Source organism: Cherax quadricarinatus, chromosome 80 (genome assembly GCF_038502225.1).
Source record: "Cherax quadricarinatus isolate ZL_2023a chromosome 80, ASM3850222v1, whole genome shotgun sequence".
In the NCBI taxonomy this organism is placed as follows: Eukaryota; Metazoa; Arthropoda; class Malacostraca; order Decapoda; family Parastacidae; genus Cherax; species Cherax quadricarinatus.
The window spans coordinates 13628748-13644682 of record NC_091371.1 but is presented as its reverse complement, the minus strand read 5'-3'; the positions used below and the strand labels follow the sequence as shown (position 1 = coordinate 13644682).

The 15935-nt window shown below is 45.8% G+C and overlaps 1 protein-coding gene across 8 annotated transcripts in view; it reads right to left on the bottom strand.

Annotated features, from left to right (window-relative positions):
* eya (eya transcriptional coactivator and phosphatase 2) overlaps window positions 1-15935 on the bottom strand; it is a 427289-nt gene that overhangs the window by 86067 nt on the left and 325287 nt on the right. For 6 of the 8 annotated variants that reach the window (XM_070102143.1, XM_070102145.1, XM_070102142.1 and 3 more), the window contains 5 exons: window positions 5066-5403; window positions 4190-4322; window positions 3611-3711; window positions 2866-3119; window positions 1081-1309 (listed from right to left, as the gene is read on the bottom strand). In XM_070102143.1, the coding sequence (XP_069958244.1) occupies window positions 1081-1309; window positions 2866-3119; window positions 3611-3711; window positions 4190-4322; window positions 5066-5264 (916 nt within the window). In that variant the 5' untranslated portion in view covers window positions 5265-5403. The remainder of the gene's footprint in view (window positions 1-1080; window positions 1310-2865; window positions 3120-3610; window positions 3712-4189; window positions 4323-5065; window positions 5404-15935) is intronic. The other 2 variants (XM_070102138.1, XM_070102139.1) reach the window with 2 other exon arrangements.

Genomic DNA, 15935 nt, shown 5'->3' with positions numbered 1-15935 from the left:
GGGTTTATTCTAGGTAATGTACACTTACGCTGATATGTATGATAATTTATATAATTATTTATGTCTACCCGTTGTGCAAGAAAGGTATAAAATACCGACAATATGAAAGTTAAGACACATGTGCAACATCTGGATATCTTTATTGTAGACGTTTCGCCATCCAGTGGCTTTATAACCGCCAGTCTTCTTGCCTTTGCTCCAGATTCTCCTCCACCATGATGCTGTGAACACTAACTCCAAGGCTGAGGGACTGATTACCTCATCTTTTGTATATAGTTCTACTGTCTTTCAATTATGTCCTAGAATCTGTATTGATAAAGCCACTGGATGGCGAAACGTCTATAATAAAGATATCCAGATGTTGCACATGTGTCTTAACTTTCATGTGTACCCGTACCTGAATAAACTTAATAATGTTACTTTTATTTGCCCACTGGTCTTATCCGCATTTTTTCTGTATTTTCTAATGAGGTTGTAACCTTTACAGTTATCCTGGTTAAGTCCATAAAGGATGATAAGAAGCTTTTAGTGCTCCATGTTTGCTACGAGGATGAGAAACAGCAGGAGTACTAAGATAGTGCCTTGCGGTAATGAACTTAATGCAGCTTTCCTCTCCATACCCTTACACCAAAAATAATCATGAACCTTCTTCCCCCTGACTCTTCCCCTACACATCTCCCATAATAAAAGCTACATTCTAATTAAAAGCAAAAATATACATTATATGTTATGATCAAGAGTTAGTCGGTGATATTCTTTCTTGAATAAATTAATAAAACTTGCCTCATGACTGACACCTTCCCTAGGAAAGCCTTAAGACAAGTTACATTAATTAATCTATTTTATAGTATTTCTCTTTTAGCGAAAGTTATATTAACTTTTTCCAAGTAAGAGGCGATTTTTTTTTAGGTCCCGCGTTTACTACAACTACTATTATTACTACCATACAAGGGTCGTACAGGGCTTGTAGAAAGGGTGGTAATGAGGTTTGACCTGTGGAATGGGAAGGTAGCTCTAACTCTTTAGATCAAGAACACTTTAGCAGCACTGCATTAGCAAGAGAAGAAGAGAAAGACTTACTCTCTAGTGGGAGTGTTAGCTGGTAGGTGGTGGCTGTGGGCGTGGTGGGGGCCGCCGTGGGCAGGCCGGAGGAGAGACCGTTGGAGGCGGCGGCGGCAGCGGCGGCGGAGTTGGTGGAGGCGGTGGAGGAGCCCATGTAACCAGCATAGCCTTGGCCGTAGTAGTAGCTGCCTGCGGCGGCCGCCTGCCCCGCGTACGCCGCAGAGTAGTAGGCTGAGTCCAGACCCTGCTGAAGGAGACCCACAGCAACGTTACACCAATAGAAATAAGTCACTAGATAATTTACACAATGTATGATAATTGCCTGAGTAAATTTGCTCACAGTAAGTTTACTTAGGCACAGGTACACAAAAGTACAATTACACATTGCTTCAGTACCTCCTGCTACTGATCCTACCAGATCAACCAGGCTGTGTTGCATATGTGAGACAGCGGGACGCCAGCAGCAAGAGGCTGGTTGACCAGGCAAGCACCAAACAAACCTAACCCAGGGCCGAGCTCCGAGAGAAGAAAACCTCTGGAAACCCATCAAAAGTATGTGTGTGGGGGACCCACTACCACGTTACCATCTCTCACAACAATGATGTTTGTTGATGAATGAAACGCACTGCAATATTTGGGTATCTTTATTGTGGGAACGTTTCGCCCACCAGTGATTTTATCAAGCCAATTATTTCTAGGTTGAGGGACTGATTCCCTCAAGACTCGCTCTTCACATCTTCCAGTTTTTCTCTGTATAGGACTGATGAAGCCACTGGTGGGCGAAACGTTTCCACAATAAAGATAACTAAATATTGCACAAGTGTCCCAGTCATCTACTTGTGGGTTTTCTAACCCATTAATATAATAATGTCTGTCTATATAAAAAATGCAAATCATCAATAACTGGCACTTGGGAGAAGAATCTCATGACGTTTCCGTCCTTCTTGGATTAATGTGATGACATGACAATGTGTGATGAATGTTTTGAAAACCGATGGTTTTCAAAAACAATTTTCAACACAACTGTCAGACACAGCAACATCATTCTTCGACATGACAATGAGCCAGGACAGGGCGAAACGTTTCCATAAGATTCCACTCCCAAGTGCGAGATATTGATCATTTGTTCCAGCCACGTTATTGTGACTATTGTTGATGTGCAAAACCCGTGTAGGCTCTGTGACCCCCTACAGTTCTAGCGCTTTTTTAATATAATTGTTATAGCTAAGGGAAGCACTGAAAACGTAGTGGGCCATGGGTTCTAACCCCACCTGTACCGTGTTTTTTTTATTTAATCAGCTTCGATCCAACAATGAGGACAAGTACAATTCCTTTTATCAAGAGCCCCTCACCAGCATCAAGGAACCTCATTTTAGGGAACTCCCTTATGTTGGTGTGAATCATTCAGCGCAAGACGTAAAGACTCGATCCTCTGTCTGCACACATATACACGTGCACACAGCAATACATGAACACAAACACATACAAGCGCACGCACACTCTGAAAAATGAGAGTCAGTAAGAGACAGGTGGAGGCTAATAACACAGATGAGATACAGGGATGTTAGGAACTACTTTTTCTTTCACAGAGTAGATTATACACAGTTTGAAAGCGATTGTGTCAAACTCCATACACAGCTAAGAGTACATATGCCAGCGCCCATCAGGCCAGGAATAGTGATCGCTCGTGAATAAGAGAGAAGCCAGGAGCTGTGAATCGACCCCTGCAATCACAACTAGGTGAGTATACACACACACACACACACACACACACACACACACACACACAGCAGAAGGACCCACCTGTTGCGTGGAGGTGTAGTTTTGTGTGTTGCCGGTGGCGAAGGAGGCATTGTAGGAGGTACCGTAGTAAGGGTTCTGGCAGGCCTGAGTGCCACTACTGCTGCTGAAGGAGCCGTAGGGAGCCAGGTAGGAAGCAGTGGCGGAGCCCAGGGAGCTGGCCGAGCCTAGAGAACCCGTGGAACCAAGGCACGACGAACCCAGACCAGTGGAACCCAGAGTGCCCTTACTGCTCTGGTTGAGACCTCTCGTTGTGCCTGCACCAATGAAAATGTTAGTAAAGTATTGCAGATATGTGGAGGAGGAGGTAGAGATGTGCTACAGTGTATGAAGGTGAAGGAAGAGAAGGAGGTAGGAATGTGCTGCAGTGTATGAAGGTAAAGGGAGAGGAGGTAGGAAGGTGCTGCAGTGTATGAAGGTGAAGGAAGATAAGGAGGTAGGAATGTGCTGCAGTGTATGAAGGTGAAGGAAGAGAAGGAGGTAGGAAGGTGCTGCAGTGTATAAAGGAGAAGGGAGGGAGGGGAGGGAAGATTATAGGAAGACGTGACTTGAACGAGGAGCCAAATTACACTATCAGGATGAAAATTACACCCAATAGCGAGGTGCGATCGAGAACACTTACTGGGGAGGTACTCGACATGGCGGGAGAGACATCATAAGTAACTAGTGAGAGTGGTAAAGGTACCAAGACTGAGGAGTGGGTGTGTGGTATAAGCACTAGGTACTAAGACTGAGGAGCAACACTCACTTAGCAGGTAGTCGGTGCCGTAGGAATACTGAGAGTTGGGCATGGTGTTGTAGAAGCCAGTAGGCTGCATGTACGAGTTACCGCCGTAGGCCTGCATCGTGCTGTGAGGGGGAGACGGAGGTGAGATGGGTGTTGGTCAAGTGAAGACTGGTGCTAGTAGAAACTGTGGTTGTAGAGGGTGGTGGTGATGGTGTGGGTGGTGATGGTGTGGGTGGTGGTGGTGAAGGTGTGGGTGGTGGTGAAGGTGTGGGTGGTGGTGATGGTGTGGGTGGTGGTGATGTTGTGGGTGGTGGTGATGTTGTGGGTGGTGGTGGTGATGGTGTGGGTGGTGGTGATGGTGTGGGTGGTGGTGGTGATGGTGTGGGTGGTGGTGGTGATGGTGTGGGTGGTGGGGTGATGGAGTGGGTGGTGGGGGTGATGGTTATAGTAGACTTTTACTCAGATTCCAGTTAAGCATGGGATAATATGACTATTTTATATACGAGTATTTGAACAAGACGAAAGAAAAGGAAAGAGGGAGAAGGACTCACATATAGTCGAATTACTGGAGCTGAACACTTGTAGGAAGGGAGGACTCACCTGGAGTAGAGCTGCTGGAGGTGGGAGGCAGAGAGGTCGTGCTTGTCTGCGGCGGCCACTGGAGTATAAGGCGGCAGCTCCTCCGTGAACACGTCAGAAGCGTTATTGGTAGGTTCTCCCTTCACTTCTGTTACTAAGAAAAGGGTAAGCTCTCATGTAGTGAAGAAAACTAACGCAAATCAAGTATTTTAAAAATATAATAGATTCGTATACATCAAAGAAAATGGTGATGTAATTACCTGGTATCTCTGTCTTAATTGTTGTGGGGGTCATCGCCCCTAGTGCCCGGTTCCAGATCAGGCTATTGGTGCTAGCAGCATGCAGTCTAATCTAAATGCTACAATATATATGCCACGCATCTCATTATTTGATGGCAATGTATAGCATGGCCTTGGGATTTTGCTAAAAGAGTAGGTATAATTGTCTTCACTCTTGCCAGGCCAGGGAGGACGTTGTTTTTACTCTTTCCAGGTCAGGGGGGACACTGTCATTACTCTTGCCAGGCCAGGGAGGAGGCCAGGAAATACACTGAATGTAACATAATTACAACTGCATTCTTTGACAATAATGACGTAAACACAGCAACAAAACACATGTAGGTCATCTTCGCCTGTGTGAAGATGTTTGAGTAATATACGATTATCAGATAGGCTATACGTGATGTACCTGTGACAGGTTTCGATAGTTTTACTACCCAGGCAGTCCAGGGTAGTAAAACTGGACTGACAGGTTATTTTGCACACTGCATAGCACCTGTTTACTGTTATCTTATATTTATGTATGTATGTGTGGGGGTGCGCAATTTTACAATTTGTTTCATATGTTGCAAGCTTGTAGAAGTAGAAGAGTAGCAACAGAGGATGACGAAGCACTCACCATGTAGTGTGTTGTTATTGTGAGTGAGGGGAGTCGGGGTGAGCCAGGCGGGGTCTAGTGCCTGAGGGGGCGCTGGAGGAGGCGCCCCACTGTTGCTGCTGCTGCTGCTGTTGCTGCTACTGCTGCCCCCGCTGCCCGGGTGGTAGGCGGGGGAGACTGACGAGGTGGCCGGCGACGTGGACACCGACCCCGTGCCCATAGACACCCCCCGGCCAAGACTCACCAGGGGTGCCAAGACCTCACCGCCGCCTCCAGCGCCTCCACCCGAGCCTTCAGACGGTGAGGCGCACCCACTGTCGCTCTGGCTTGCTGGAGACGACACCGATGGTACCTCACACCTGTGGAAGGAGAGGCCTTGTTAACAGGTACTTGCTGGAACTGTAGGAATGGTTAACTGATCCTGTAGCACAACTTACTCAAATTCCAGACCTGAATAGCTCAATAAAAATTCGCCGTGAGTGTTTTCAATCAATACAACATTAACATACTAACTTGGAACGCCTAAACCCTGATGGGAAGATAATATAACACGAATAACTGGAAATAAAGTATCTCCAGAGTTACTCTAGGTTCTGCTGTTACCAGAAATGTGGAGAAATTTATCTCCAAGGGGCGATAAAGGTGCTATTGAATACATGTTTACTTATAAGAAGAAATATACTCCATTAAGACACAAAAAAAAAAATATGGAAATTGGAAAGGGAACGACGTTTCCTCTAAAACTTAAGAAAAGTCACAAAAGTTACAAATATTTACAAAACTGAAAATAACTGCTTTTAAACGAATTGGAAAACGTTGAATCAAACAGTGTTTTTTCGGTCTCAGATTAGTAGGTAAATTGAATGAACTGTATATGGAAGTGTTGGTAGCAAATTCTGGACACTTTCAAAGAGTAGTTATGATAGGACAAAGAGGACAAAATTCATCAATGCTTGTACATATCCTCAGATCTATCTATCCCTTTCTCTTACTCCAGAGAATACATTCCAAGTATCTTGAGGCTTTCCCCGTAATCTATCTTTCTGGGAGAGAGAGGGAGGCTACCTACCTGGAGTCTACCTGGAGGGCATTCCGGGGATCAACGCCCCCGCAGCCCGGTCCACGACCAGGCCTCCCGGTGGATCAGGGCCTGATCAACGAGGCTGTTACTGCTGGCCGCACGCAATCCAACGTACGAACCACAGCCCGGCTGATCCGGCACCGTCTTTAGGTATCTGTCCAGCTCCCTCTTGAAGACAACCAGGGGTCTTCCCGTAATGCCCCTTATTGTTGGTGGGAGACTGTTGAACAGTCTTGGGCCCCGGACACTTATTGTGTTTTCTCTTAGTGTACCAGTGACGCCCCTACTTTTCACTGGGGGTATGTTGCATCGCCTGCCAAGTCTTTTGCTTTCGTATGGAGTGATTGCTGTGTGCATATTAAATGGGACTAGTCCCTCCAGAATCTTCCAGGTGTAGATTATGTCTCTCTCTCGCCTGCGCTCTAGTGAGTACAGGTCAAGTGCTTCCAGGCGCTCCCAGTAGTTAAGGTGTTTGATGGAACTTGTAGGTGCAGTAAAAGTTCTCTGTACATTCTCTAGCTCTGCATTTCACCTGCCTTGAATGGGGATGTTAATGTACAGCAGTATTCCAGCCTAGAAAGAATAAATGATTTAAAAAGGATCATCATTGGCTTAGCATCTCTTGTCTTGAATGTTCTCATTATCCATCCTATCAGTTTCCTAGCAGATGTGATAGTGGCATTGTTGTGGTCCTTGAAGGTGAGGTCTTCGGACATTACCACACCCAGGCAGTGCAGGCATTAAACGATATCTGTATCTTTTCCAGCTGACGTCTCTCCTGCCTTGACCGGAGCCATCAACACCAAACAGCATCTTAGGAGAGCACAACCCAGTTAATCAGAATAACTTAAGGAATTTGTCAGGATCCGTCTGGAAGGCAGCTAAGGTCATCATGCTTAACAGCAAAACTAAAACGGCAGCATGAAGAGAAAACACTGCAACAGCATAAACAGTAAATCAGCAGCAGCAAAACAGCATCACAAGGAGGAATAAGCTGGAACAGAAGATAATCCGTTGAGCAGTGGAGGTTATCTTGGGCCATCTACCACTGTGATAATCCCTGGTACCTTGCCCAAGCCGGGAGAGTAGCTACACAGGGATGGTGAAAGGGACAGTTACACCACCCTAAGGGTGGCCACACCTATTTTAGTATGGCCACACCTATTCTAGAGCCACACACCCAACCCAAGATTGGCCACGCACCTCTCCTAGAATGGAGACAGGCCTATATTGAGAAGAGAGAGACCCCTAAGAGAGAGAAAGAGAACAAATACAAACAAATACAAACACACACACATACACACACACACACACACACACACACACACACACACACACACACACACACACACACACACACAAACCACAACACAAATAGGTGAGTACACAGCTGTTGGAACCCATTGAGCTGAGATAGATGCACGATAGAGTGGTCAGAACTGCCTCAGCACATGCCCCCGTCCCTCCCCCATCATTACACTAAGTACCCACTAATTAACCTAACCGTCCACTATCTGTCTTCCAACTACTTGATAATTATTAACTACCACTAAGTACGCCCACGTGTGCGTCTTTGTGTCCCCTTTGTCTCTCCGCCGTCCAACTGTGAGAGGGACAGACGCACAGCAACCCTGCAGCGCTCTGCACGCTCTTGGAAAAGTCGCCACGATTGATTGCCAGAGAGAGAGAGAGAGAGAGAGAGAGAGAGAGAGAGAGAGAGAGAGAGAGAGAGAGAGAGAGAGAGAGAGAGAGAGAGAGAGAGAGAGAGAGACAGACAGACAGAAATACACGCACTCATTTCTTTTCTCTACAATTATTTCGATTATTACCCTGGAGGCCTCCTTGTTGGCGGCGTGTTCAATTAATCTATTAGTGCTTGATTTTCACTCTTTCGATTGGAATACTGCTGTATACAGTAAGCGCTCCTTCAAAGACCTGGAGAAGGCACATCAATTCCAATATCTAACTTATTGTGGACAGCTAAAAATGTCCTACCTGGAGAGCGGGCAAACAATTTACACTTGAAAAATGCTTGAGGAACTGGTTTCAAGTCTAGAACTGAAATCACTCCACAGGAGAATGGAAAACACTACTGGCTGTGCATAACTGCCCCAATCAAGAGTGAAGGTGTAAGAAATAATACGTATAAAATATTCAAGACTTTTAAAAACTAACAGACCCTCGAACCGTCTTCGAGAGGAAACTGTCTCTGGTCTCTACGTTGGTCTGCGAGCTGTGGTCTCTGCGTTGGTCTGCTAGTAAGCGAACCAGGCTGCTTGGCTTCAGACGTATTGGACATCCTTCTAACTACTAACTAGCCTACTGTTTGTCTACTTTCCCATCTGCCTGCAGCCAGCATGTCTGCCTACCAGCCTGTTTGAATGCTCTCTTTCTGTCTGCCAGCCAGACAGCCAGCCAGCAAGCATGACTGTCTACCACTCTGCCAGCCAGACAGCCAGTCAGGCTGTCTGGTGAAAGTATAGCTGCCCACGGCAACACCACCCTCCTCCATTGTTACCTTGGCGCCTGGCTGCCTCCCTGATCCAGGCACAAAGGAAGAAGCGCGTGTCTCCTTTTTTTTGTGTTTGTATATCCCCTCACTTAGTTTCCCCTCGTGGAAGCACCACCAAAGCCATCACGATTGCAAAGCTTGTTGTGGAGGACAATGGTCTGAATCCTGCCTTTTTGCCTTTCCCCTTCTCCCCATCCCCTCGCACCCTTTCCTCTTCTTCCTTGTCTTGCTACAAACCCGCCACTTTCCTCTCTTCCCTCACCACTTCATCTACACCTACCCACTCTTTGCTCTTGCTGCCCCTTCCTCTCTCAGTTCCCTTCTCTCCCCTCACCGTCGACACGAGGCACAAACGTACCATTTCAATCACAAGGATATTGTAAAGCGTCACGGGTGTGCAAGTACACTCACACGCACGTTTTACTGACGTCTCGATTACGGTTATGACCGTTTACGTTTCGTATGCAACCTCACCCCCCCTCCCGACCGAAAGTATATGCATAAAAATCCTTACATTATAATCCTTGAAACACTGTCTAAAACTAGAATAACTTACAGGTAAAACCCTACAAGGGGTGAGTGAGCCATTACCTAAGCAGCAGTAGATCATTACACTCCATTACAAACTCACCTGGAGGGTGTTCCGGGGGTCAACGCCCCCACGGCCCAGTCCTTAACCAGGCCTCCCGGTGGATCAGGGTCTGATCAACCAGGCTGTTACAGCAGATGAAGAATAAATAAGTGGGGGAGAGGAAAGGCTACATAAATAGAAAAAGAGCCTAGGCTAGGCCCAGCAGTAAAGACAACAATGTCGATGAAGAAATAGCAACCTAGAAATAAAAAAAAAAGCACAACCAAATAGCAATAAAATTTCACATTTTCGAAAATCTTAGAAAAAAAAAAATCCTGAGGTATCACAATATTTACAGAACTGGGAACAAAATGGGTTCAGAGCAGGACGCTCTTGCTTCTCGTAAACGTGATATACATGTGACCTATTTCCAGGAATATTTCCAGAATATTTCCAGGAATACTTCCAGAATATTGCTCAGTGCTGACGGCCCCGTTCAGGGCAGGAGAAATACCGGAGCTGGAACAAATACAGAGATCGTTTACGGCTCACACTGAGCCAGTAAAGCACCTAAACTACTGGGAACGCCTGCAAGTCTTGAACATGTACTCATTGGAGCGGAGGAGAGAGAGGTACATGATAATATATACCTGGAAGGTACTCGAGGGCTTGGTCCCAAATCTGCACACTGCCATAACAACATACTGGAGTGAGGAGCAGGGGTGCGGTGGGGACAATAAGGGAACACTGTATCAACATCCGGGGTCCCAGACTTTTCAACATCTTACCAGAAGATATCAGAAACACTGCTGGAATAAGTGTTGAAGCCTTCAAGAGGAAACTAGACAAGTATCTTCACCAGGTGCCAGATCAACCACGCTGTGATGGCTATGTGGGGCAGCGGGCCTCCAGCAGCAACAGCCTGGTTGACCAGGCGAGCACCAGACGAGCCTGGCCCATGGCCAGGCTCAGAGAGTAGATATACTCTCGAAATTCTTCAAAGGTATATCAAAGGCTCCTTACACCAGTGGGCCGCCAGCCAGCAGTAACCGTCTGGCTGATCAGGCAAGCACCAGACAAAGCCTGGCTGCGAGAGCAGGAAAGACTCTCGAGAGCCTTCAATGATATATCAAAAGCTTTCCTGCTGAACGTATGGTCAACCAGGCTGTTTGTGCTAGCTGCCTGCAGGGCCCACATAACCATCACAACGTAGTTGATCCGGCACCTGCAGAAGGAAGCTGCCCAGTTACTATTTTGTGATTGTGGAAGACAAGCCTCTGAAAAGTCTGACCATGTCAGTAAAAACAACAACTGGATAAGTGGACAGATCGATTGTGAATTTTCTAACAAACTGAACCCAAAGAGTAATAGTCAACGAAATAAAATTTAAAGTTGTCTACTGAAAAAAACAGTTCCTGACAGCACAATACTCGCCCCGAGTCTCATCCTCATATCTGACAGACTATGACTCAGTCACCGCTGTATCATCCTCAACAAACGATACCTTTGACGAGTTCCGAGAGTCTTTCTACTCCCGGAGCCCGGCCATGGGCCAGGCTCGTCTGGTGTTTACCTGGTCAGCCAGGCTGTTGCTGCTGGTGGCCCGCTGTTCAACTACACTGTAATGTGTATGAGAGTGGCATCCACTGAGGACACGGTAAAATCTTCAAGCCGATATAAACCAAGTCTTCCACTGGAACATAGAAAACAATATTCTCAGTGAGGACATCACTTAACTACTTATTTTCTAATGACAAAAAATAAGAAATGAAATCTCGAAAAATGCCAAACGAGATCAAATTATTGAACAGAAAGGAAACGTAAAGGATCCTATAGGTAACCATGTCGAAAGAATTTACACTAAAGGAAAACAAATGTTACTAGCATAACTGCGAGGAAAATGATACTGAAATTGAAATTAGTTCTTACAAGAGCGGGAGCCTCAACGGATACACTAAGATACAGCATTCAACATTTTTCAACACCCTCCCTCTAAATATACGAGAAACACACACACAAAAAAAAAACTCTCTTCAAGATTGAACCAATAAATTTATCCAGAGAATTCTTGATCAGTCGGGCTGTGATGCAAGCGCTGGACTGAGTGCTGCTAACACCAATAGCTTAAGTGATCAGGTCATCAACCAGGAGGGTTGGTCAGAGATCAAATCGGAATAATCAGAAGGTAATCAACCCCAACTTTACGCAAAATTTATCCTACACCTTAGTAAGGTGTTATTTTAGTGTGCAGATTAAGGAACTGGCCTTCAAGTTCTGTGCAGGTAGAGATTATTTCACGAGATACCTATCACGTCTGCGGTCGAGACAGAACAGCCACTGTGTTCTGAGGCGTACTGAAGACAGGCTGGTTCAGTGAGTTTAATGGACAAGGGATGAGCAGGCAGGCACGTGGACGAGGGATGGACAGACAGGCACATGACGGATAGACGGGCGGGCAGGCACGTGGACGAGGGATGGACAGACAGGCACGTGAACGAGGGATAGACAGGCAGGCACGTGAACGAGGGATAGACATGCAGGCACGTGGACGAGGGATGGACATGCAGGCACGTGGACGAAGGATAGACAGACAGGCACGAGGACGAGGGATAGACAGGCACGTGGAAGAGGGATAGACAGGCAGGCACGTGACGAGGGATGGACAGCCAGGCACGTGGACGAGGGATACAGACAGGCACGTGGACGATTGATGGACAGGCAGGCACGTGGAAGAGGGATAGATAGGCACGTGGACGAGGGATAGAAAGACAGGCACGTGGAAGAGGGATAGACAGGCACGTGGACGAGGGATAGAAAGACAGGCACATGGACGAGGGATAGACAGGCACGTAGACGAGGGATAGAAAGACAGGCACGTGGGCGAGGGATAGACAGGCAGGCGCGTGGACGAGGGATAGACAGGCAGGCACGTGGACGAGGGATGGATAGACAGGCACGTGGACGAGGGATAGACAAGCAGGCACGTGGATAAGGGATAGACAGGCAGGCACGTGAACAAGGGATTGACAGGCACGTGGACGAGGGATGGACAGGCAGCCACGTGGACGAGGGATAGACAGGCTCGTGGACGAGGAATGGACAGGCAGGCACGTAATCGTGGGATGAACAGATACCTGAAAGGGGATGGACAACACGTGAACGAAGGATGGGCAGACAGATACGTGAACTAGGGTTAGGCAGGCATGCACGTGAACGAGGGACAGACAAGCACGTGAACGAGGGATACATAAGCACGTGAACGAGGGATGGGCAGACAGATACATGGAAGGGGGAACGAACAGGCTGACACATGAATATGCTGAAACACAGACTCGTTGACAGACAGACATTCGTGATCAGACAGATTGACGAAGTGGCTACTGGAAGGGTGAAAACAGATATGGGTGTCAAGTAAGTGATGCTATTATAGCCTGGTCATCGTCCTCTCGTATATATGTAGGTGAGTGGAAATGGGTGGAAGTAGCGAAGCTAAAACAAGAAAAATAATTACGTCTTCAAGGGTGATGGACTGATTACATCGTCTTCACATCTCCACTGCTTCTACTAAACTCTTCTGTATTCGACTGAAAAAGCCTACTGTGTAGGCGACACGTTTCGGAATATAGATACCTAACTGCTTCATATGTGTCTTACTTATCGAGGAAAACAATGCCGATGGCGACACTTTTCAAATCGCTAGTGCTCCCTCATTCGGAATACTGCTCAGTGTTGATCGTTTACGGCCCGTAAAGAGCCAGTAAAGCATTTAAATTACTGGAACGCTTCCACTGGAGCGGAGGACAGAGATACATGATAATATATACATGGGAAGTACTGCAGGGGTTTGGTCCCAAATCTGCACACTGCCATAACAACATACTGGAGTGAGAGATATAGTAAGAACTGCAAAATAAACCCAGTGAAAAGCAGTGGTGCGGTGGGCACAATAAGGGAACACTGTATCAACATCCGTCGCCCCAGATTATTCAACATCTTACCCGAAGACATCAGAAACACTGCTGAAACAAGTGTAGAAGTCTTCAAGAGGAAACCAGACAAGTATCTTCAACAGCCTGGTTGACCAGGCAAGCACCAGACGAGCCTGGCCCATGGCTGGGTTCTGGAAGCAGACTCTCTAACTTCATCAAAGGTATCTACTTGTACTTTTTCATTAGTGGTTCCAAGAAATTCTCTGACAAGGATGTTCATGGTAAACAGGGAACGGGTGGGGTGTGAACCCATGGTAAGCGAGTGTTAAAACTCACAGGCCAGTGCGCTAACCACTGGACCAACTGGCTCTAATAAAATTCATCCAACTAGGTATATTTCTATACGCCAAAAGGAGGTTAGCATGGGCCACCACTGAGAGTCATTTTCATGGTAGAAAGCTAGAAAAATGACAAAAAAATCACCAGGATCCTCAATTTTTAACAAATCGAACCAAAAGAGTAACAATCAACAATTACTGAGAAGACCCAAAATTCCTCTCATTCTTCTTCCCGAAGAAATGATGAGTTCCCAGAGTTTTTCTACTCCCGGAGCCCGGCCATTGCCCAGGCTCGTTTGGTGCTTGTCTGGTCAACCAGACAAGAAAATTATATAATAATCTATACATGGAAAATGTTGGTGATTATTTTCAAATTTACACACTGAAAGTCCCTGTAAGAGCGAGAATCACCGAGTCTTCACAATACCGTCGACTTTTAAATCTCGCTCTACATTTTCCAGCTGACCTACCTACTAGTGACCTACCCTGTGGCCCGATCTATGACAAGGCTTGCTTGTTAATGACTTGGTCAGTTAGGCTGTTGCTGTTTGTGGCTGTTTCTTGATCCTCCACGACCCTGTGCCTGCCCTTCCACGACCCTGTGTCCGCCCCTCTACGACCCTGTGTCCGCCCCTCCCTCTACTCAACAGCTGTCAATCAGTAGGAGGATTAACACCTGCCGCTGCCCATGTTCAGTACACACCTGCCCTCACTCTCTCCCTACCCTCTCCCTCACTCCATCTCACGCTCCTCTCCCTTCCCTTCACTTCCCTCCTTGCATTGTCTCCTTTTCCTCCTTTATGTGTCAATATTCCCGTTTTACTAATACATTGTATGTTGTAAAACTGTCAGTCTGTCTGTCTGTCTTTCTGTCTGTCTCTCTCTCTCTCTCTCTCTCTCTCTCTCTCTCTGCTTGTCCTATCCCCTATCTGTCTCTCCGTACCCTGTGTTTACCCATCACCGTGGCCCGTGCGCTAAGTCTATCATCCCCATTATAATAGATAATTCCCCTTCACGCCCCATCGCTCCGAGCCCTTCACCCAGTAATCTCCTCACAATGAGAGCTGCATGAGTCCCCTTCTTCTCTGGTAATGACTCCCACATGGTAATATCTAGTCTTAAAATATCTCTAGCTCTCACTTCACAATCTTATACCTGTGACCGGTTTCCAGGGTTATTCTGACATCACAGACAGGCTTCATTGTTGGTCTGCTGATCAGCCAGGCTGTTTTTGCTAGTGGCCTGCAGATCCACACAGTATTTTGTGCGCTATCACACCATAACTTTATATCTTTGATGAGTTCCGAGAGCTTTTCTACTCCCGGAGCCCGGTTATGGGCCAGGCTCGTCTGGTGTTCATCAGGTCAACCAGGCAGTTGCGGCTGGTGGCCCGCTGCCCACATATCCATCACTACCCTTTTGCATGTTGCACTTTTTTTTTTCAATTTCCTCTAAACTTCCACTTTTACTCGGGTAAAATTTCTTATATCACAAGTGGTCATCATGTTCCTCTCCCACATGCTTCTCCAGCCCGAGACCGGCCCGCGGGGGCGATCGTTCTCAGTCAAATACAGATACACAAGTATTCCTGCCCTCCCTCCTGATGGTTCCTGGAACCATCACCCCCCTCCCTCGTGTCCGGGTGTTTAGCCAACCTCCTGACACTGATGGCACAGGCTCATCAAAAGGGTTTTGATATATATATATATATATATATATATATATATATATATATATATATATATATATATATATATACATTATATATATATTATATATATATATATACATTATATATATATATATATATATATATATATATATATATATATATATATATATATATATATATATATATATATATATATATATATATATATATATATACACATATATATATATATATATATATATATATATATATATATATATATATATATATATATATATTATATACATAGGGAGGTACCACCTCTAGAACTGGACTGGGGACCCTCACCCTCAGAGAAGACAATAAACATACCTCAGGGAAAACTATATATATATATATATAAATATATATATATATATATATATATATATATATATATATATATATATATATATATACATATATATATATGCATATATACTTAACAATTCGCAAACAGGCGAAATTATTTACAAACATCGTCTCTACAAGATTGATGGACTGAACACATCGACTCCTGGCTGAGGGACTGATTACCTCAAACTTCTCCTTTCCTTACACCTTTCTGCTTTGTATTGGACTGATGAAGCCACTGTGTGGCGAAACGTTTCCTCAATAAAGACTGCCATATGTTGCATAAGTGTCTCAATCTTCAAGTTGAAGAATGAGAGACTTATACCTGGGTGGTATTCCGGGGATCAACACCCCCGCGGCCCGGTCCATGACCAGGCCTCCCGGTAGAGGCAACATTTTGGAATCTTTATTAACGA